This window comes from Gasterosteus aculeatus, chromosome 4 (assembly GCF_964276395.1).
Source record: "Gasterosteus aculeatus chromosome 4, fGasAcu3.hap1.1, whole genome shotgun sequence".
NCBI classification, from domain to species: domain Eukaryota; kingdom Metazoa; phylum Chordata; class Actinopteri; order Perciformes; family Gasterosteidae; genus Gasterosteus; species Gasterosteus aculeatus.
The window spans coordinates 32,522,460-32,545,206 of NC_135691.1; the positions used below are offsets into that span (position 1 = coordinate 32,522,460).

The 22,747-nt window shown below is 48.1% G+C and overlaps 1 protein-coding gene across 7 annotated transcripts in view; it reads right to left on the bottom strand.

The window, feature by feature from the left end:
• The window catches only part of anks1b (ankyrin repeat and sterile alpha motif domain containing 1B), a 115,132-nt gene that overhangs the window by 70,760 nt on the left and 21,625 nt on the right, over window positions 1-22,747 (bottom strand). For 6 of the 7 annotated variants that reach the window (XM_078100368.1, XM_078100365.1, XM_078100369.1 and 3 more), the window contains exons 2-9: window positions 17,524-17,604; window positions 15,848-16,004; window positions 10,745-10,897; window positions 9,433-9,576; window positions 6,168-6,243; window positions 4,813-4,914; window positions 2,856-2,978; window positions 2,391-2,575 (exon numbers count right to left, since the gene is read on the bottom strand). In XM_078100368.1, coding sequence (XP_077956494.1) covers window positions 2,391-2,575; window positions 2,856-2,978; window positions 4,813-4,914; window positions 6,168-6,243; window positions 9,433-9,576; window positions 10,745-10,897; window positions 15,848-16,004; window positions 17,524-17,604 — 1,021 coding nt within the window. Of the gene's footprint in view, window positions 1-2,390; window positions 2,576-2,855; window positions 2,979-4,812; window positions 4,915-6,167; window positions 6,244-6,961; window positions 7,010-9,432; window positions 9,577-10,744; window positions 10,898-15,847; window positions 16,005-17,523; window positions 17,605-22,747 lie in introns of those variants that run through there. The other variant, XM_078100370.1, reaches the window with a different exon arrangement.

Below are 22,747 nucleotides of genomic sequence, written 5' to 3' on the forward strand. Positions count from 1 at the left end.
ACAAAGGACAAAAATCAATGAATGTTTGAATCACTAGTTCACCAAAGAACAAATAACGTGCGTGAAGCAATTTAAAGGAAGAACTTTATCACACACACACACACACACACACACACACACACACACACGTGGATGACCTCTGAGTGGATGACCTCTGTGCCACGAGGTGTCCCTGATATGTCGGTTAACCGCGCGACGCGGCGAAGGCCGCCGGTCGCAGCAGATTAGGGGGTCGGATACCGGAGAGGTGTCTGATGTGTGGCCTTAATGGAGGGGGGGCGATGACGAGAGGAAAATCTTCTTTAGAAAGGAGGTTTTAAAAAATAAAAAAAGAGAGGGAGGATTAAGAGAAGGAGCTTTGGAGGACATGTTAGGAGGAGGAAGAGGTGCCGCAGGACACCTGCGAGCTACAGACGGGAAAAAACTAAAGAGCAGCAACCAGACTGGAGGCAGAAAATGAAGCTGGAAACAAAAGGTCACCGCTTGCCCCGGATTGCAAAAGACCCTCCGCGCAGACTCACACAGACACACACACACCACATGGACAGATATCCTTTCCTTTTTACAGTCACATTCAGATATATCAGCTGCGTTCAATGAAAAGAAGCCTGTTATTGATCATCCATGCACTCCACAGCGATGCATCATTATTACAGTGGCTGAGCACAGGAAACCCTTTGAGTTATTGGTCATCATGGGAGGATTTGTTTAAACACCGTTAGCAACGGGTTGCTGTTAATGTAGTTCTCTGGTGAAGTTTACAGAAAACCAATGATGCACAAGCAGCTGGTGAACCAACCTCCTGTCAGTTTACTGTCAGCGTGACCTAACCATGATCAGTGACCAACTACCAACCAGAGCTGTAAAACGACCGCAGAGTGACATTTCTTCTTCACTTTATACACATTTCGGACCTCCACAGTTCAAGGAGAATAGACAATGTTTCACGTCAACAGAAAACTAATCAACAAGGCACAAACTGCTCAACATTCTCTGGTTCCAGCAGATTTCGTGGCTTCCTCTTTTTTTATGTCATTATGAATGGGATACTTTAGGTCAAACAAATCTCATGAAAAAACAAAAGCAAAATTTTGGTTGAAAAATAGCAGGGATTTTTTCTTTTTTTTTTAATTAGGAAAAAAATTTAATTGAAAAAAAATCTTGATTGTGGTTTTGTTTACACACAATGGGTACCAAGTCAAGGTCGGGAGTCTGTGTTACTGTGTATGTGTGTGTTTCCTGCCCTCACCGGCCACCCAAAAAATACTACGCCGCAGCAGAAAGCGAGATTAGCTGCGGGTTCAACCAACTCCTCGGCTTGCTTTCATACACAGACGATTACAGAAATGGAAAAGATGATGAGCTATTGATCAGTGTCAAAACATGACCTCACAGAGGTGTGTGTGTGTGTGTGTGTGTGTGTGTGTGTGTGTCTCGCTGTGGGTCCGCGGGAAGAAGAGAAATAGAAATAACAATTGAAACAGACTTGCTGTGAATAAGCGAGCGAGAGGCCCAGACAAACACTTTTTAGATGCTTCTCTGTGTGTGCGGTTGTTTGTTTGCGTGCGGTCTAAAGGCTCAGGTGGGAAGGAGGAGGGCAGCGTGATAGATGACCTCTGCTTCCCGCGGCGCGTCTGACTTTCTGGCCGGTGGAATTGAATAAATGCTCGGCTAAGCTGCGGCGGCGGCGGCGGCGGCGCTCCGGCGGGCTCTGCGATAAGACGGAGACGGCTCGGCTGCAAAACTACAATTCAAACCAATAAATAGATCCATTTCCTCCGTGTGTGTGACCGAGTCGGAAAACAAGAGGAGAGGATCCCGCTAGCGGCACTTCAGTCCATAAAGAGCAGCTAGTGAGAAGGCCCGAAGGTCAAGAAGAAGAAGAACGTCTGCCGGCCGGGAGCACAAACAGTAATTACGGCTCTGAAGTAACTCGGGGAAGCGATTAACAGGAGCTGCTGGGTCCAAACCCCCAAACGCTACGTGGGTCGGTGTGACACTGCCCTCTGCTGTGAGAACAGACGAAGCACAAGCGAGCACAGCCTCGGCAAAAAGCCACACAAAAGCCAGTGATGCGAGCAGACGAGAGAGAACGGCTTCCTCCTCAGGGCCTCACGCAGCGCACACGCGTGTGTGTGTGTGTGTGTGTGTGTGTGTGTGTGGTTTTCTTTCCACAGAAGGGTAAAAGGCAGCAGCTGTGTGTGCGCGTACGTGGTACTGAGAACAAACGTACAAGACAAAAGGGGTTTTGGTAAAGATGTTCTATGGTAAAATGGGTGATGTTGCATTGATGCTACTTCACTAGAAGTGAAGTGAACTTTCCACAGCTCATCACAACATTCCTGTCGGCTGGATTCGGGTCGACGGTTGCGACGAGGAGGGACGGGTACCTGGGCTCGGGTCAGGGTGCCGTTGGGTCGATCCGGGCGCTCCTCGTCCGAGAGCCGGCCGCTGCCGAAGCTGTCCACCGAGTGGGAGGAGATGGTGTGACAGAGCTCCTCGAAGGAGTAGTCCCTGTCCCGGCACTTTTTGATCTCGTGGAGCAGTTTGGACAGCTCGCTTGTCACAGCGTCGTCTGGGGGAGAGCAGGGAGAGAGGAAGAGGCGTTGGAGTGTTGGAAGAACGACGAGGCCGCACAGCGAACGACGGCCTCGGCAGGAACCCGGCCTGGTGCAATGTTACACTCACGACACAGGGGGCAGCGCTGCACAGGGAAACTCCACTGAGGGAGCTGCTCTACGCGGACGCCTTTAAGCTGGATTGTTCCACACACACACACACACACACACACACACACACACACTTTTCCTTCTCCGTGGAAACCCAACCACTGCCCCGCCGTTGTGTGCACTCACTCTTGTGCCTGAGGGAGGGGGACGCCGAGGGCGAGGGAACGGAGGTCCGGGGTGCCGGGACGGGACACTTGCGAACGGGCTCCTCCGAGATGCTCCTCCCCTCCATCTCCTCCATCGTGTATTCTACAGAGACATGGAGACAGGCGGGGGTTACAGCAGCGAGAAGGGTGGGGGGGGGGGGGAGAAAGCTGAAGCCTGGATGATAAACTGGCTCGAGCGAGACATTAGTCGCCCAAAAAAACCCACAAACGCTGTAATCGTGTGACAGAGTCCCTGCAGACACGTAATGAGGGATGCTATTAACGTCAGGAGAGAGCGTGTGTGCACTTCCACCACTGTGTGGCTCGGCATGCAGCTGGATAATTATGACACACATTTGCATAGAACTACACGAGGGGGAAGAGCATCAGAGTCATTTGATGCCAGTGAACTGCTTCAGTAGAGGCCGTCGGAACACCGCAGAAGAAGCTACTAGCAGGAGGAACCGGTTGACCGGTGTCATACAGCAGGAATGAAAGGGAGAATCTCCTGGTAACGAGGCGCCCTCAGCCGCGCCCCCCCGTCTGTGCGCCTCCTTTCTGCTTCCCCACTCCAAACGGCAAACGGCACGCAGCTGATCTTTTCACCCAGTCACAGCTGTCTCCTTTCGGCGTCTCACCATTTTCTCCCCCGATCCTCACTCATCCAGCGTCGTATCCGCGCTGTGGTCCAAATATCTGCTTTTTCCACGGCTGGTTTACTGAGATTAGAGCTTGATGGCCGCTATTCCTCAACAATATCGACCATCATAAGGACTTTTGACATTTAAAAAGATACAAGTGGTCTATTCATGCCTAGAAAAGTCTTTCGAGACCTCAAATACAGTGTTCACTTCAGGTTTGCAAATATCACCAGCTAGCTGTTAGCTTTGTCGACCGGCTTAGTGTCCATCGCTTCCAGTCGTGAAGTGATACATCGGAAGTAGATTGTGTTATGTTGGCTTTGTTAATGACATTTTGATGGCTGCCAGACCGCCCCATTAATTACCTACAGCTGTGTGCCTATTCTCTAGCAGCACGAGCACACAGTTCCAGCTCAAAATTGGCCAGGAAACATATTCAGCAGGTGCTCTGGGGGGGTTTTCAGAAGACGAAGAAGAAATCTGAGCATCAAACACGTTTTTATGGAGGAAACTTTTCTTTCCACGACAATTTGCAATAAAAATGAAACACAACGCTCCAGTTTTATTGGAAAGAATCCTACGCAGCAGAAATACAATAATAGAGGTGCAACAAAACTACATTGACATTGAGCATGACGCAGGAAACGAGGTCGACGAGAGCGGTTTGTGTGTCAGACGCGTTAGTTTATAAGACACGGGAATCGGCAATTACAACTGAACTGCTGTGCTCGTTGCGTCACTGTGTTTAATGTCGGCTTCATGCGGTTATGTACACAAAAAGAAGACTGTGGCTAATTTCTATCATTCCTGAGATTCATTCAGTGCTTCTCCCTGTAGGTTTGCCTTCAAGTTACCGCAAACATTCTGTCCAGAATTCCCGCAGACAACCGGTTAAGATCCGACTGGGCCAGTGAGACAGTGGGAGACAGTGGGAGGCAGTGAGAGACAGTGGGAGAGAACAGGGGAGAACGCGGTATTGTGGGAGTGTGAAGATCTGCGTGACTGTTCCGTCTCCCTCTGCCTGCAGAGAGCTCACAGGTTACCGATACAACTTCACGGGAAAGTCAGGAGGTCAAGTTTAGTTTTTGATGAAGCTCACAATCTTAAACAACTTATTTGGATTCCGTCTCTTGCCTTTTAAACTTTACTGAACTATTGAACCGCCCCCATGTTGTACTGCATTTACTGTATGCGAATATTTTATTCCTCAAAATCCACAGTGTTCATCTGTGTGTGTGTGTGTGTGTGTGTGTGTGTGTGTGTGTGTGTGTGTGTGTGTGTGTGTGTGTGTGTTACCCTGGATGAGAGCAGTGATCTGCTGGGATTTCGGGGCTGGATGCTCCCTCAGGATCTCCAGAGCGGTTCTCCCCTGGCTGTCTCTGAGATTAGTGTCGATCTCTTAAACACACAAACAAACACACAGTACACACAGATTGATACGCAGGAACTACAGAGGGCAACACAACAACTCGGGTCAAAGTAAATAGACACAACTCCAGTCACACAACTCCAGTCAGCAAAAGATGAGCTTTAGTCACCAGAGGACGGATGTGGGATTTTATGTGAAGACTCTTTTATCTGCTTTGTTGTCAAAGAGCACACAGTTCGGCACAATGACAAGTTCAAGGAAAACAAACGCACACAACCAAGAGGCTTTCGCACAAACATTCAATTGTGAGCAGAATTAAAAAAAAATAGAAAAATCTCTCCTCTACAGTAAATCCCTATTTCACACTTTTAATCCCTTCCTGTGCGAGTGGGTTAAATTCATCAGAGAAAAAATAAATGACATTCCGGTCACTCTGCTGGACGCCACGAATGAAATATGGACCAAAGGTTAGAGAAAGCTCATTTGGACCTGAAGTAGCATTTCCTCTCATTCCTACTTTGTATAAACATCTAACAAACATAATAGAATCGTCACACGTCTTTTCTCCACTTTAAATTCAAAAACAGAATAGAATGAACAGTTCACTCGGGCGCTTGATGTTAAAAGGTGTGAGATGAGAATTCTTAACAGTAAATATGAACCTGTAAGCTGAGCTCTGAAGAGACTGCAAGCGGCAACAAACACGTTCGACAAGCTTCTGCAAAGCTCTCGAATAACAAAAAGCTTTGATGCGTTACAGCTCGACAAAGCTTTTCTAAGATTAGTTGGTCGGAAAAAAGTGCCCATCAGATATGTACATTTCCACATCCGCCAACTACCTTCTACCCCCAAAACACACACACACACACTCTGTAGGGTTGGAGTTTATTGAATCGGGCCTCCGAAGCCTTGTTTGTCCCGGATGTTAATAGGATCGAGGTCAGAGGTCGCGTGGCCGTCCGCTGCGGGAAACAGGAAGCGCTGGAGGGAAGTGGGTGGAGCGCTGGTGGCGCTATCAAAGGGCGACCGCGCTCAGAGTCACTCCGCTCTGAGTAAGAGAAGCGTCAATGTGCCGTCTGTGTCATTTCTGTCCCGAGCCACCGTGACGCATCATCAGAAAGCGACATCACGTCTAATAAATACCCTGTTGGACTTTCTGCACCCCCTTTTACAAATGGAGAAAAATTTGCCAAAACAAAAGCTGAGTTGAAGGTCTAGGATTCCATAACTGAGAGTTCCCAGAGGGAAAAGTACAGTTTTCCGGATGTATTTATAGACCCACCTGAGTCGAGCAGAAGGCGAACTACATCCGTCTTCCCGCAGAGAGCCGCCTCGTGGAGGGCACTGCCGTTCTCCGTCTGGGAGAGGGACACAGAGCGGGTTAACAAGTGAACACAAACAGACGTCAAACGCAGAGGTGTACGTAGATCTGATGCAATGCCTCTTTTATTGAGTCACATTCCCACAGCGGTTTCAAACCCGCCACTCGAGCAGCGGTCGCCACAGTCCGGCCCGTATCAACCTTGAATCAGTGCCTGTGACGTCTGGGGGGCATCACAGGTATGATGCAACACAGGGAAACCACGGCGACGGGGGAGGCGGCCTGGTGAGGGAGATGAGAGACACGATTGCGCTCAACGAGCCCTCTTTTATCAGAGCAACACGGCGAGGGGAACAGAACAGAGGGTCACGATCAGAGGGAGGATTTAAAAAGAACACAAAGCAACGCGGCGACGTATTTTTATAGTAACTTTTAAAAGCCCCTCTCGTTCACTTATATATGACGACGCACAGCAGTGGTATAGCGAGCTATAGGTGCTAAATGTTGTATGTCAAATGCAATATGCCAACAATGCCAGGCTGCTTCACTGAAGCGGTCACATTTTTGCAGGAGGCTTTGTGGGACAGCGCGTTTCCGTGCGTCTCATAAACAGAATGCCGCGTACACCTTGAAGCTAAAATCCCCACCAGGGAGACAAAAGACTCACATTGCATGGATGCATGTTTGTATCCTACCCAGAGACGCACCAAAACACACACACACAGACACACTCAGCTACATACATATGCTGATACCGTCGCATCCTTCACGGCTGCCTGACCACACGGATGAAGTCCCGGACCGAACCGAGCTCCTTAATGAAGACGAATTATCTGGAGGACAGCCAGGTCTGCTGACGGGCGCCCGGGAAATTCAACTCCGCGGCCGCCACGGGACGGCACGCCAGACGGGGGCCACTCCTGCGTCCTCCAAACAGGTCAAAGGTCGATAATCCGGTTCTCTATCGGGAGTGTTAGGGGGTCACAGCTCCGTTGACCGCATCAGACAGTGGTCGTTTAACCAAAGGACCTTTTACTCGAATGCAAGTGAGAGGAGGCGGGAGGGCAGGAAACGATGAACCACGCCCCCCTTTTCCCTCACAAACCACTGGCCTCCCTCTGCGGTCCTCTCCGCCCAGCTTCCCGTCCCGTTTCCCATGGCGATTGTGCAGTGATGCAACGAGGAAGCGGGAAAGGCGGATTACTTTCCGTGTCACGACTTCTGTCAGGGACGTATAACTGCTGAACTTTTACAGAAGGTGGGGGGGGGTCTGGTGTGTGTGTGTTTACACTAAACTTCTGCCCTGCGCTGTTGGCCACCTGCCCGCGCCAGCAGCAGGTTCCTCCGTGGGGATTTCCCCTCATTACTATGGAAACATTCATAGAAGGAGAGAGAGAGACGGAACTGCTTCTATAAATTATTCATTCACACTCAGACAGAACTATATGGCTCGAATCCAATTACTGACCTTTACGATTGTTCTCACACACACATCTTTCCCACTGGTGACAATCTAAAAGGACGGCCATCTGTGAGTAGCCCCGAGTGTCCAGGCGGCGCTGTCATCGGTGAAGATGCAACTTGCACAACTAAAGTGCAGCGAGTAAATTCCTTCTCTTCAGCGACGGGAGACAAATGCACTGAAAAAAACACTACAAGCCTTATTTCCTTCTTCTCTTTTACAAACTACTGCATCATTGGATGAGAAGACAAGAGGAATCCAGCTATCGTAGTGGTACTGATGTAGTTTATTGTGTAGAATTAAAGCGCCCAGCTCATATAACAGGAAATACAAGTATAAAGAAAACATCTCAAAACGTTCATAAAGCATTGCAGATATGTACGGCTATGATTATAGAATGCCACAACACAAATCATTATAGATGCGTGTGTCAAAGATTCACGTCATAGTCGTTAAACCAGCCAGTTTCTACACTATTTCTTAACTGTGCACATGAGAATCTTTATATTTCACTTTATAAAGACCTGTACAATGTCTATTTGTGCAAGACTCTGAAACCTCAATCACAACCTTGTTACGAGTGTGAACTAAATGACACCTGTCATCCAATCGGTGCTCAGGTCGGGGTTCATGAAGCCGGGTCGCATGACGTGTCCTTTATCCCCCCGGCCGCGGCGGAAGCGTGTAAAATAGGTTCTTATAACGTGCACGAGGTCTTGAGGAGGTGAATCTCATAGACGTGATATACGTGAATAACCAAAAGGGACCTCGATTGAAAAATTATAGAAATGAATGAATACGGCGCCTTAACATTCTATACGAGCGAGTCAAACAGTCGGAGGAAATCGCCCCGAGAGAAAGAAAGCAGCGTCGGAGGAAGCAGCAAAGCGCGGCTGTTATTTGACAAGGTCTCACAAAAAACAAATGGCTGAAAACGGGTCGGGACGAAGCGCTTTCTGAATCACCCGGAGGCCTCGGAATAAGCAGTCAGACCAAACGCAGATGGGGGAGAGCGGCCCGGACAGCGTGACAGATCAGTGAGCGGTAAGAAGTGCTGTGAGTAAAGAGGACCTCTCTTACAGAACAGCCTGTCCTCCTCTTCCTCCTCCTCTTCATCCTCCTGCTGCTCCCTTAAATCTTTCCTCCCAATCAATTATTCATCCCTCTCCATCACCACACCACGGGAGGCATGAGACGCATATATATGCTCACACACACACACACACACACACACACACACACTTTCAAAAGGAAGAATCTGCAGAGCATTTATGCCCGTGGTGGATTATTTACGCCGAAAACAAAGCCGAGCTGTCTTTCTTAAAAACAGCATATTTTTTTATTTTAAAATATTCTCTTGCAGCGGAGAAGAGGAACCTCAGAGGTACGTTACAGTTGATTCGGTTCAAGAACATATAATTGCAGACCAGAATTGTTAAACTTCTTCCTGCATCTGTACAGTAAATGTTTGAAAGTTTATTTGCCGTGAAACGACCACAATGGTGTCCTGGAGATAATGATTTAGGTTTTCCACCAGTTTACAGGAGAACTACTTCCTGTTGAAGAAGAGCCAACAACATCCCCGTGGATCAGTTTTGGCAACCGCGTCATTCCTGTCGTACAAGAACATCACCAACCGGTTTCCAAATCAGATTTCGTCAAAAGGAACATTAATTGCCTCCTCATTTCTGCCCGTGAGGCCTCCGCAGAGATCCGTTTAACCCTCCGGCGCCGACGTGTAGGACGCGATTCCCGCTCTCTTACCACGCAGTTGACGTCCATGCCGGCCTCCAGCAGGGTCTGCACGGCGCTGCGGTGCCCGTTGCGTGCGGCCAGGTGAAGCGGCGTGTGCCGGCGGGTGTGGCTGGTCATGAGGTTGGGGTGAGCGCTCACCAGCATGCGCACCACCTGAGTTTGGAGACAGCGGGCCGTGAGTCACTTACTAGAAAATCAACACCCGTTTTCTAGTAGTACAAAAATATTTGGCAAATTCTTCGACAGCTTGACCGGCAGATCAGAACAGGTAAGGAAGAGAGATGATGATGGATCGATAAAATTACACAGATTACACTGTGATACTTGGACATCTTGGAATTAAAACAGACTTGTCAATCAACTCGGGGGTATTCGGAGGCAGTGGAGCGCGTTTCTTTGATCGTGTACGATCATCGAAAGCTTCCTCCTTCTGTGTGTGTGTGTGTGTGTGTGTGTGCTGCGTGTGTGCTGCGTGTGTGCGCACACTAAACTTTTGCCCCGTGACGGTTACGTCTCCATAAAGCAGCAGCAGCAGCTTCCACCAGAGGGATTTCCCTCTCTTTCTTATGCAAGAGGGGGAGAGAGAGAGAGAGATTTATAAATGATTCATTCACACGTTGAAGCCGTGTGGCTCGACTGCAATTACTCGCTGCCGTAGCGAGAGAGAAACTGTGATTGCATGTGAACAGGAAGCATTCAAGGAAGTTTTTCCTTTGCATATCGGCCATTTTTTAATGAATCAACCAAGGTACAGTTCGAGCCTCCCCACATTTTGCAGGATTTGCAATGAAATCTCCCTTAGTTAGTGGTACGCTGCCCTTTCTGTCGACCTGTAGCCAATGCTTGTGGCGACGTTGTCATTAATTTCAAAAGGCTTGAATCATTCTGGGTATCTTTATGGAAATTACAGCTTCTCCCCTCTGGACACAGCGAAAGGTCGAGTCCATCAGGATCAGGACTACTTTATCTCTCTTGCTGTTGAATCCTCATGTGCCCGCCGGGGAAGAGTCTTCCAGGTAAAAACTAAAGGGTCAATTTAAATGAGCACTGGGTTGGATGCAGTTGGCTGGATGTACTGCAGCTTAAATATCATGTCGTCACCTTACGTTCATTCTATTTTATGTGAGCTTATCAGTTAATGTGTTTTTTTTTTATATCTTACAATTCAGAATCCCACCCAATACATACGAGATTGTGTGCCTTAAGTTCAAGATGAACGCGCCAATCTTTAAGAATGATGAAGATGTTCAAACGTCTGGCTTCTGCAGCATAAAACATATAGAATTCTTCATTAAACTCCATTAAAAGCACTTCCGCTGACCTGCAGGCGTCCGTACAGCGCCGCCAGGTCCAGAGGCGTCTCCTGCTGGCTGTTCCTCATGGTGGGGTCGGTCAGCTCCTGCAGCAGCACGGAGACCACCTCCGAGTGTCCGTACTGGGCCGCGCAGTGAAGCGCCGTCTCCCGCTCGTGGTTCTGTGGCAGAACGGAACGGAAGAGGCGGATTGGTGGAGGGGGAGAGTAAAAGTCAAAAAGGTGAGGCAGGTGGAACAGGAGAGGTGAGAGGCAAATGATGGGAAATGGTGATCGATGGCAAAGGGAATAAGAAGGCGGGGGAAGGTGGGTGAGAGGATGGAGGTATGTAAAAGGGAGAGAAGAAAGAGGAGGAAAAACAGAAAGGAAATATTCAGAAAAAGGAGAGAAAGTAGGAATCTGTCCCGCGACATCTAACGTCAACAAAGCAAAGACATCAATCTCTCCTGGTTTTTAGCCGAGTGGTTAGCGAGATACACACTGTCAGAAAACACCATCAGTGGATTTATCCGGGTCGTTGCGACACAATAGAACTGTTTGGGGCTTTTTCAGAGGAATGGAGTCATTTTGCGCCCGTTGATCTGTGACGTCACATGGAGTCTATTTCCACCACGCAGAGAAAATTGTAGAACTTATCATCAAATATCAACATGGAACACATTTTAACAAAGGATTAACGTGAACACAATGTCAGGCCGAATGGAAAATATGAACACAGCGAACAGTGAGTTGCTTTTTCAAGACCAGCTCTCGTCTCCACGGCGCTCGGCCATTGACGATTGATAATATTGCCGCTCATGTGCAAAATGCAGACGTGCCACATCTGTACAAATACCTTCCCTTTCAAACTTCCCGGATAAATCAGCCCGGCTGCTCAGATCTCAGCTCACGTTCTCCTTTCACGAACCCCTCAGAGTGAGTGAAGGGATGAAGAGAACTTGTTTGTGTGAATAACAGAGAGAAAGAGCCCCCCCCCCCACATGCTGCGAGGGGGCAAAAAAAACAAATGTTGAAGCTTCCGCAGCGGATCCGATTGCACGATAATCACACCCTGGTGCTCTCTGCAATTCACATTCATCACAATTTACTGGTGTAATAGTTGATTGCGTTATACTTAATAAACTCTATTTGCTCCTTTCCTGTGTGGAAGTAGGGTATTAGCATTTTTCCATCGGAGTGACTCATCTTCAGCAAGGGGTCAATTACGTTTCATCTTATTTAATTATTCAATCCATTGTATTTATATACGCTCTCTTCATCCCTGAGCTCCAAAAGACGCACACACGGATCGCCATCGTTCATCATGTGAATACCTGGTGTTCAGAGTACAACAGTGAGGTTTCATGCTGCAGCACTCTGAAGACCCCGAAGGGTGTTTATTCTCCTCTCGTTTCCATCCGAGAAAACACAGGAGTAAACAAGATTAAAACAAGGTGCATGATTAAATGTTTAGCCTTTAAACCATCACGCGTACTGGAGCGAATGTCGGGTTTCTGCAGAAAGACTCGCGCAAATGCACCACTATAAATCTGGGCTTTTTAGAGGATGTGCCAATACGTTTCTTAGAAAACTCATTCGGCGTGAAGACGGAGCTGACTGCCCGACTCCGAGGGGGAAAAGCGGATTCTCAGCAGACCAAATTCAACTCGAAACCCAAATAAGCCGTCCTCTGCTTTGTATGTAATACGAGTTTCTGGCCCCGACTGGAGCCGGAAGTTACGACGGTATCATTTTACACCAAAGACTCGACGGTTATCCAACTCCTCGTGGACACCAAAGAAAGTTAGAAAAGGAGCATTCAAATTCCTTCCTTACCATCTCTCAAACGATGAGCTGCTCAGATGTATTTGGAATCATTGATTGTATAAAAAGGTCACTATTCAGTTTCCTGTTAAGCACTGAGATCAGGTCGGGAACTAATGTATTAGACAGGAATTAAGGAGGATTGCTCATTTTCACTCAGGAAAATTGTGGGGTTAAACCACAGCCACTGAGCTAATTAAAAGATTAAAGAGCTCAGAACAAGTGACATTTGAATAATTACCGTCTGAGCGACGATGAAGATACAAGAAAAAGCGCCACAAAAACTAAACGAGACAATGGCGAGAATGTTCGGTAGACATTTAATAGCATTTGTTTCCAGGATTAAGCCTCCAACAGGATGGTAATGACTACACAGACTGCCGGTGCTGCCGCCGACCCGCTTGGTCGGTCCGATCCGCTGTGCACACGCACACAGCCTCAGATAAGCAACGCAAAGAGACCAGCGCAGAGTGACAGGAAGAGGCGGCTGGAGAGGGAAAGAAAGAGAATCCCTCCGTCTTCCCAGAGCCAGCTATGCATTTCCATTACGACAGCTTTCCGGTATCGTCCGGCGCTCCGCGTGTTGCTGCGGAGCGCTGAGATGACACCCAAACGCAAATGGCCGTCGGCGCATATACGGCGCCGTTTCCACAGGGACTTGTTAGTGTTTAAGGATCGTAGTAGGGGTTGTTTGTTTAAACACCCGGAGCCTCGAGGCCGAACGTGGATGCGTTCTTCCGTTTATCCTCTGCATTGAGAAGTCAGCACGTGCGCCTCTTTGCTGGTCAAAGATACACATTTGCAGAAAGAAATACCAAAAGCTTTGCGTCTAAAGTTGGCGGATGAAGCTAACGTTTAATGCTAGGCTTGCACTCTCCAAGTAGACGCTAGCTGGCCTCGCTTGGGGATAGGAATCTTTTTTCTGTCTCCTAAAATTGATTTATTTTTAAAATGAGTTTCTTTCAGCCATAAAAAAGTTGAAGAACTATTTATCAAAAAAAAAAAATCAGCACGTCACACTGAAAAATATATGAGTGGATTTTACAGTAAAAACATTGTGAAATTTTGTGTTATTCTTGACCACAGACATACGACTGGGAGATGTGCGGAGCAGCAGTGGCTTTGGTCTGATGGTAAAAGGATTCACACTGCTGCAGTGCCCTTGAGCAAATCCCCAGATCCCCAACTGCTCGGCTGTTGCTCCGTAGTTAAAATAGCACAAAATCAGCAACTTAAGAGGAAATCGCGGCAAAATGTTTTTCAGTGTCTCCATTTAACATCCCGATCAACACGCAGAGGCCTCGCTGGAGTCATTGTGCGTGTGTGTGTGTGTGTGTGTGTGTGTGTGCGCGCGTTTTGGCGTGCCGTTAGGTGACTTTCCCAGGGCAGTTTCTCAGAGCGCTGCGTGTTCCCAGCGTCGGGTTTCATCTGCGGCAGCGGCATGTGTGCGTTGTGGGGCATGAAATACCACGAGTGCAGCGCACACGGGGAGACGTTCGTGGAAACACACAGCAGGCGAGCGACTTTGTGACCTTTCACCTTTGTTTTAGTTCACACAGCCTCTGGATTCCCCGAAGGCCTTCGCTGCACCAGGAGGGAAAAGGCCTACGGGAAGTATTTCACACATGCATGTGTCCACAGGGCTGCAGCGCTCCTTGCAAATCGCTCCTATTATTATTTCCCTTGATTCCATGCTGCTGATCAGATAATTTATTAATTATAATCATATTATATATTTGGGAATAAGCAGAGTCGGCGGGAGGAGTTCAAGCTCAGTAGACTCCCTGGAGATGCGGGTCTGGAAAGTCTCCGTGATGGATGTCTTATTAATTTCGACCCTGTGACATCACAAGCTATTATCAATGAATTTGGAAAAAACACACAATCGTAGTAACGTTGTGGTGCCGACGGCTCGCTGCTGTGAGCCTTGCTGATGTGTGCGACAGCGCGTGGGAGTCCGTATATCAACCTGACCAACGTATGCAGCCTCTGCCTCTCACAGCAGACGAGACGGACAGCGAGTAAATATGGAGCTCGGGGCGCCGTAAACACACGCGACGCCGCATAAATCATGCATTCGGATTCATGCCTGCAAGCTCAGAACAGCTGTATCAGGACTGCAAAAGTACTGCACAAATACGCATCATGCAGCATCAATAAATACACAGGTAGCCACATTTAAAATATGTGCTACAGCTGGTGTTTATTAATACGTAGGAGGTGAAATGTTAGATAAAACAAATATGTATATATATGGTCTTCATATTCATGAAAACAACAACGCAAGAGATTGGAGCACTAATGATCCTCTCCTGGCCACCAGCATTAAAACACCCAATCAGGGAATATTATTTAATTGATATCATTTATTCATGGTTGAATTCCAAAGATTTGGAGAATCAGAGAACAAAATAACTTAAGCTGTTACGGAGGCTCGTTGCTGGAGAAAAAAGGAAAGAAAACGCCAGCCGAAAGTTTTGCCTTTAGTCACACTCAAACGTCGGTCCTTTGTCTCTCAGTCAGCATAAAACGATGTGATTCATTTCATCGCAGACTATTAATGATCAGTAAAAGGTGTTGTTTGTATGTTCTGTGGGCAACACACAGGATCGCACACCAACTACGCAACGTACAGTTTTGTCTCAATCAGCAGCTCAACGGATCATTGACGGGGTGAAGAGAAAATGACCCCGTGCTCACTTGCTGACAACCGTCTCCATTTAATGGTCACGGGACGCCGTTCATCACGGGAAACAATGAGGCCCTCAGAGGGAAACCACTTGGCTAATGGTCGACAGAGGGAACTCTGCTTATTGTGCAGAGTAAATAACGCCCCAGCGACCCCGGTGGTCCGTTACTGCGCCGCCATCCAGAGTGGGAGTATTTAAAGAGGCATCCGAGCGATCAACGCTTTCCGTGCGTCTCGAAAAAACGACGACTCGTGACATCATCCGAGCGGCGGCAGCGCGGACGGACGAGCGCCGACAGCCTAAAAGGAGACGAGCGGCGGCGGAGCGGCTTTCAAAATACCGACGTGACCTTTCTTCTTGTCCTGAGGGGGGGGGGGGGGGGGGAGGTGTCTCACTACTTTCTGCCACGGTTGATGATTTAACATGTAAGCAGCGGTTACGCAACATGAAGACAGAAGATTCTGATGACCCCAGAGATGGGGTCAGAGGTCAGGGCCCAAGCCATTTAGAGCCGCTGCAGAGCAGACCACAATAAAAAAGGGATAACCAGCGCGATGCACCATTTAACAAGCAGACATTTCGGACGGCGTTGGGGACAACGGTCGATGGCGGCATTCACCTGTTGGTTGACCCGGCAGTGCGAGGACCCGTGCTGGAGGAGGATGCGGACGATGTCCACGTCTCCGCGCCAGGCGGCCAGGTGCAGCGGGAAGCACCCCTTGCTGTCGGCCAGGCTGGTGGACGCCTCGAACTGCAGCAGCTTCAGGACCACGTCCCTGGGAGACAAGACACGGACACAGAGGTCAACGCAGCGGACGGAAAAAAACACAAAAAAGACTCTTTAACTCAGCCTACACTCAATTAAATCAAATCCCAACAGTTCCAGCACCTTCAAGAGCAAAAACAGATAAAGGGGATGTAGTTTATGAAATAGAGAAACAGGATGTCCATTTCCCCTCACAACTGAATGCACAAAATCAAAAAGGTCAACAACCTGCTCAACGCACCCAGACTAAACCGAGGGAGTTCAACTGGAAATTATTAACGTCTTGGAAAAGACAAAAGACTGTTTCTCTCTAATGAAGATGTCTTAGCGCCCGGGTTGCCATTTTGCTGCTGCTCAGGTTTTAATGCCAGTAATAGTGTTTCATAGGAAGTCTGCAGCTGGAGCCGTCAGCCCCGTCTGAGGAGGAAAGGTGAAGGCCTTCATTTGCATTGGAAATGTCAGGGGCAGAAACCGAGGAGAGAAGGGCATCGCCTCTCCCAGGAGGAGCCCGGGACGCTTAATGAACGCCTTTGATATTTAATAATTAATGGGATTTTGGTGAAGCTCACTCAGGTTTAAGCGGCAGTGGTACAGAAGATTCTCACTGGGAGGATCTCATGGGAACATCCAGCTTTACGCCGAGCTCCCGCCACCAGAAAGCGTTTTGTTGAAAGCAGCTGGAATAAAGCGAGTCTCTGAATAAAGCGAGTCTCTGAATACAGCGAGTCTCTGAATAAAGCGAGTCTCTGAATAAAGCGAGTCTCTGAATACAGCGAGTCTCTGAATACAGCGAGTCTCTGAATACAGCGAGTCTCTGAATACAGCGAGTCTCTGAATACAGCGCAGCCTGTTGGCACGTTTCCTCCGTCTTTATCTTAATTGCCAGTTCTCTTTATAATTTCCCACCTAAACGTTAAATCGTTCCTCCGGAGCTTTTTGTTGGCGTCCCGATTTCCAGTTGGAGGCTACGTTTCCCCCCCCCTCCTCTCCTCCTCCCCTCCTCCCTCCATCCTCTCCCCCTCCTCTCTGGCTGATTTAAAGGAGGAAATCCACATAATTGCCCCCCAAAACACATCACTAATCCTTCAGCTGCGCCGAGCCGGGACAGCGGACTCGCAGCCGATCCACTCTGTGGAGCCGATGTCTCAGCAGGCCCAGGTGGACCAATGGGGGGGTGGGGGGAGGGAGGGGGGGTCAGGGGCCTCGCTACTCAGCATCAGGATGCTTCCTTTGGGACGTCCAGGTTGCCGTCTGTTTCCAACAGGTTACTGTATTCTTTGAAAACTCTTTACGGTCTTATTAGTCGCTCCACAAAATGCCAGATTGGAAGTTTTGGGCGCTATTTTGGCTAATTTATTGGAATTATTATTTTTTTTTGTCTCTTTCCTGACCGCGCTATTTATTGTACATTCTGGGCATTTTAGCGCTCTATAAAAAAATGAATTAATTTGTAAATCATATCATATTTAAACAAAGCCATTGCCACATGAACTATTATTTTGACATGGAAGACACAAAGACATTCTCACCTGTGTCCGTTCAGGGAAGCGTGATGTAACGGTGTGTATCCCGTGCTGTCTGTGCAGTTGACATTCAGGCCTTTCCACATGCTGGAGAGAAAAAACAAAATGACATTATATATGTATAAATATATATATATTAAGACGCTTTTGCATAGTCAGAAAACACAATCCCGTTAACACATTAAGCTCATTCGGGATTAACTGTGATCCGGCCTCATCTGCAGCCTGTTTACTTAAGCTTGTTACCTTTAGCACACCTGCTAAGAGAGGCAGGAAATGACAAACCACACTGAGCCAATCAGGATCCTCTCTCCTTGTGGAATGAGCCACGTGTGTGAAGGTAGACGGGGGGAGACGGTCTTTTTGAGAGCAGTTTGCGATGTTAGCTCCTGGAAAACGGATGAATAGCTACCGAGAGGTAATTGATCCATTAGTGTGGTGTTTCCTGTTGAAAGGTGCAGTTTGGATACAAAAAGAGGGTTTCGAGCTCCTTATGGAAGCTTAAGGAGGTCGAGGAGGCTTTGTCCCAGAGGGCTTTTCCAGTTTATTGGGTTCTCTTTCTTCTGTTGTGTCTTCACACAAGAGAGTTTTCATTTTAAATGTATTTTGGTCCCAGAGGCGGGAAGGATAAATTCTAATTTGGAGCAAAAGCCAGAAGAGTTTAAGTCCCATTTCATCACACTGGCCTTTACAAAAACGTGAGTGAGGTCGACTCGCAAAAGGCATTCAAATAAAACCACACAACTTAGAATCTCACGAGCAACACACAAGCACACACTACTACACAAACAGAGCCCCGGGTTTTCCCAGGGCTATAATTATGTGACCTCTCCTTTTCACATGAACTCCTCTGAGCGCGTCAGCGAGAAGTACTAATTAGTTCGAGCCCTTCTGGGCTGAGAAGCAGAATCAACCTTTTACTTTAAAATGAAAATCAACCAGTGGAGCAACGGAGTCTCGCAGATTTGAGTCTCTGTTCTGCGGAGTTCTTAAAGTAGGTTCATTGCGTTTTTTATTTTAGTGCAACGCATTTTAGTCTCTAAACGGCTCACGTAATTTATAGCTAAAACTATTTTTGACCAGAACTACCAGAGCAAAGACATTCTGGGACATTTGGACTTATTTTTATTGCATGTTCCTTTTAGTTCAGGCAGCAGAACATGTTTGATAGACATCAACACAATGGTCACGCAGAAAGCACACAGACACGCAACCAAAATGAGAATTTAGGCTGTTGTTGAGAGCCGATAACACACACACGCACACACGCACGCACACGCACACACACACACACACACGCTGTGCACATTGATTAATAGTCTGTAGCTAAAGTAAAAAACTATTTGACCGGAAAAGCAAGCAGATTAAATGTACGACCGACCACGTCTTCACATACATGCACAGTACATACACACATAAGTCATGTGACACCCACAGAGGTCAGAGGTCAGGGGACCCCACACCACAAGCCTTTTTCTACATTGGCTCAGCTGATTTCTACGCTCTCAGTGTGTGTGTGTGTGTTGGATATGGATCAGGCTGCAGACCACATGCAGCGCTGACCTACAAGGAGGCGAAGGCCGGCTTGTTAGTAAGAGCCGGCCGACGGGTCGAGCAGCGCCACAGAGGGACGAGAGTCCACTGACCGCTCAGCCGTGCAGCAGCGTGGGTTTTGTTTCCCCGGATCCGCAAACAAGCCACCATAAAATTGAAAGTGTAAATCGATTTATATCTGCTGTCTTTTACCGGCACATCACGACAAAGGAGAATACTCCTGCCAGAGGGAAGTGAAGGGAGGCAGAACTACTTGATTTTGGCCGATCAAAAATGTTGCATTCACTAAAAACAATTACAAAGTCGCCACGGCCTTAAAGCATACTCTACAATTCTAGTCTAAACGGGACCATAACATATTAAACAAACACCATGTTTCATTGAAAAAGACTTCAGCTCCGTTTCCACACCGTGTTCCTAATGCGATACCTCATTAATCACGTCAAAGTACACGGCTAATGTTCCATAAACACGATGTTTCGCTACCTGATAGTTGTGTTAACCGAACAAACCTGTCCTTGAATACACACACACACACACACACACACACACACACGCAAAAGTGTCTGATACCTTCAAACAACCAATCTGTACAGCGATTCATTAAAAGAACTACAAGGATTCCTTCATGTGAAGCACCTCCCCAAACAGCGCGGGCCTCTGGCGCACACACCCACCAGAGCAGCGCATCGACGCACAAACACAGCAGTCACCGAACCTGCACAAACACGCGTATGTGGCCGCATGCGCACACCAAGGTGTTGTGTTTAGCTTTCGCTGCTGGGTGTCATTCCAAACACCTTCTTGGGATCACGTCCTGAAATCAAATAACAACAACGGTGGTCCGGTTTGTGCAACAACAACCACAACAACAAAACAAACAAATATTTTAAGCTTCCTGAAGCTCGTCTTTTGGTTTTAGGGCACAAACCATTTTTTAGACAGCGTACTCTTTTTTTCTACTATTTCCCTCATTTTTGTTTGTTTTCAATGATCTAATTTATTTAAATGATATTCTATTACTACCTACTATATTTGTATTGTCCCTCTGCCCTCATATTCATTGCTTCTCTGAATTCTTACTATTATTATTACTATTATTAGGACCAAAACAGAGAACAAGAGACTATAGATGGACCGAAAACAAATATATGAAGTGGTGAATTCATTCTATTATGCTGGCTATTTTCTCTCTACAGAAACAGGACGCACATTATTCCATGTACATTATATTCCATTGGTCACTGCGGATGCTGCTTTGTTGTACCCGACATTGCATTTGCATTATTCACACAAAAAACACAGATAATAATAATGTGGCATTTAGACGCCACATTGGATAATAACAGACGCTGCTTCGTCGTTTTCGGTCATTTCAGCCAAGGCGTAAAAAGGGAAACGCGGAGTCAAAATAGAATTGTCGAGTTGAGATTAGATAACGGAGGTTAGAGGTGCCTACACCTGCTGCTGCACACGAGTTTAATGTGACAACGAAGTGTCATCGTGCCGCGGGGACGTCTGACCGGAGTTTCTCTCCTCGTCTGCCTCCGGGTGTCTCCGCCTGTCCCTTTGCTGCAGACCCGCCTTTCATCGATGCACTAAAAAGGTAACAGGGTCAAAGGTGACGAAAGGCCTCGGAGCGACGCTGCCCTCTGGTTGAACTCTCCTTCGGTTACGGCGGGGGAAGTTTTTTTCCCCCCTCGGCTTTGTATCACCGACGGGAGATCGCACCGGGAGAGATATAAAACGCTCTTTATGATGAAGCAGCGGAACTCGCAGAACGCCGAATTTGTTTAATTGAAATCGGTTGACATTTAGAAAAGGTTATTTATCTTTTCTCAACCGGGGAAGTTGACGTTCACGCTTGACAAAACTCATTTTTATCATTTCATCATGATGGAGTTGTATGCGGTTGCGAAAGAGGGCCTGTAATGTATTTTGAGTCGGAATAGATGTCGGAATGCGAACTTCTCACTTTTTTTCCCTGAGTGAAAGCCTCCACCTGCTGCTTCTCCCCACGGGTGTTAAAGCTTGAGTCCCGTTGTCAAGGTCACGCTACATCAAAGCAAAGCGCCGTCTTCAAAGGAAAAAGGAACGCAGCAAATGTGGAAACCTTTGTGGTCCTGGATCCTTTTTTCCCCACAGAGAGAGAGAGAGACGGAGCCTGAAGGCTGAAATTCACGCCAGCTGATGTAAAATGTAAATGACAGGCTGCCGTTTCGCAGAAAAACACCAAAAGCTTCACCGGAAATCAAAAAAGGAACCAGTGCGATGGCGATGGCGTGTGGATAACGCAGCAAGTGGACCCGCTTCATATCCTGTTTTGAGCGACGGGCGGAAGAGATTCCCGTCAGATTGAGCGCGGCGCTGATACGACCCGTCGGGGCAACGGAAACACACGCGGGCGCCTTCTCCACCGAGGGGCGGCCCGTCGCCCATGATGCCCCGGGGCAACGTGTCCCGGGCAGGTGTGGAGGAGCATCACGTGGTTGCGTGTTCGGGAGGCTGCCGTAAGGTGAGGTCGACCACAGAGCGCCGACAACGGTGTGTGTGTGTGTGTGTGTGTGTAAACTCTCAAAAGGCCAATTACATTTCTGTAGAGTGACAGCCCACCACACCCACCCCTCCCTCCCCCCTTTCTCTCTCACTCACTGTCACTCACCCGTGCTCTTCTTTCCCGGCTTGGTTTCACCTTCTCAAAACCACGACACAATCTGCCGAGAAGAGCGCACAAAGGGGGAGAGAGCAGAGCGATGCTCAAGCATAAAGCCCCGATAAAATATCGCTCCGATTCAGTCGAGACACGTCGCACAGCCGGCGTGAGCGGGCAGCGGCTCTCGCGTTCGACCGCTTTCCCCCGCCGCCAGTAGAAGATCCCGATTCACGCTTCTGAACTCTTCAACCCTGCACCTCTTCTCCCGGGGGGGAGGGAGGGAGGGAGGGAGGGAGGTGTGTGCCTCCCGCCCCAGAAAATGAGAAGCAGCTCAAACTTAATCTAATAAACAAAAGCTCCGGCGGTGTGTGAGAGGACTTGGGGAGAACATCGAGTGTGAATCAGTGCGCAGTGACGCCGGTCGGTCAGTGAGAAACGCTCTCAGAGGAACATCAAGAGAGGCCCCCCGGCCCCCCGTCACAGGAACTCATTCATCTTGGTGTCAAACTGATCTCTGGTACACAACTGAACATGGATGTTCGCTGTCAGGGCAAAACACACACGCACACAAATAATGACCGGACCCACTCATCAATAATTAAAACGAGACATGAGTAATCAATATCTACGCAGCACCAGCATCCAGATGAGGTTTGAACATCGATTCTTTGGCCGTCCTAACAGGGGGGACACAAGTACAGGAGGGGGGTCACTTAAAATAAGAATCGGCTGCTGTTTCTTTGTGTTCGCGGGGCTCGTTCCTGCTGCACGTCCTGTCCCGTCCGTGCAGCAGTGTGACGGTGGAGGACATTTCGGGGGCCCGCGTTGGATCCGCGTCGAGGTCGGTGATATCAGAGTGTTAGCGGGAATGAATGGGCTGCTCATCCATCTGCACACACCATCGTAGCGAACTAAAGCCTGTATTTATCTTGGACTCATTTATTACTGCACAGCCTCAAGCTGGGCAACATCACACACACACACACACACACACACACACACACACACACTCTACTGAGGCGT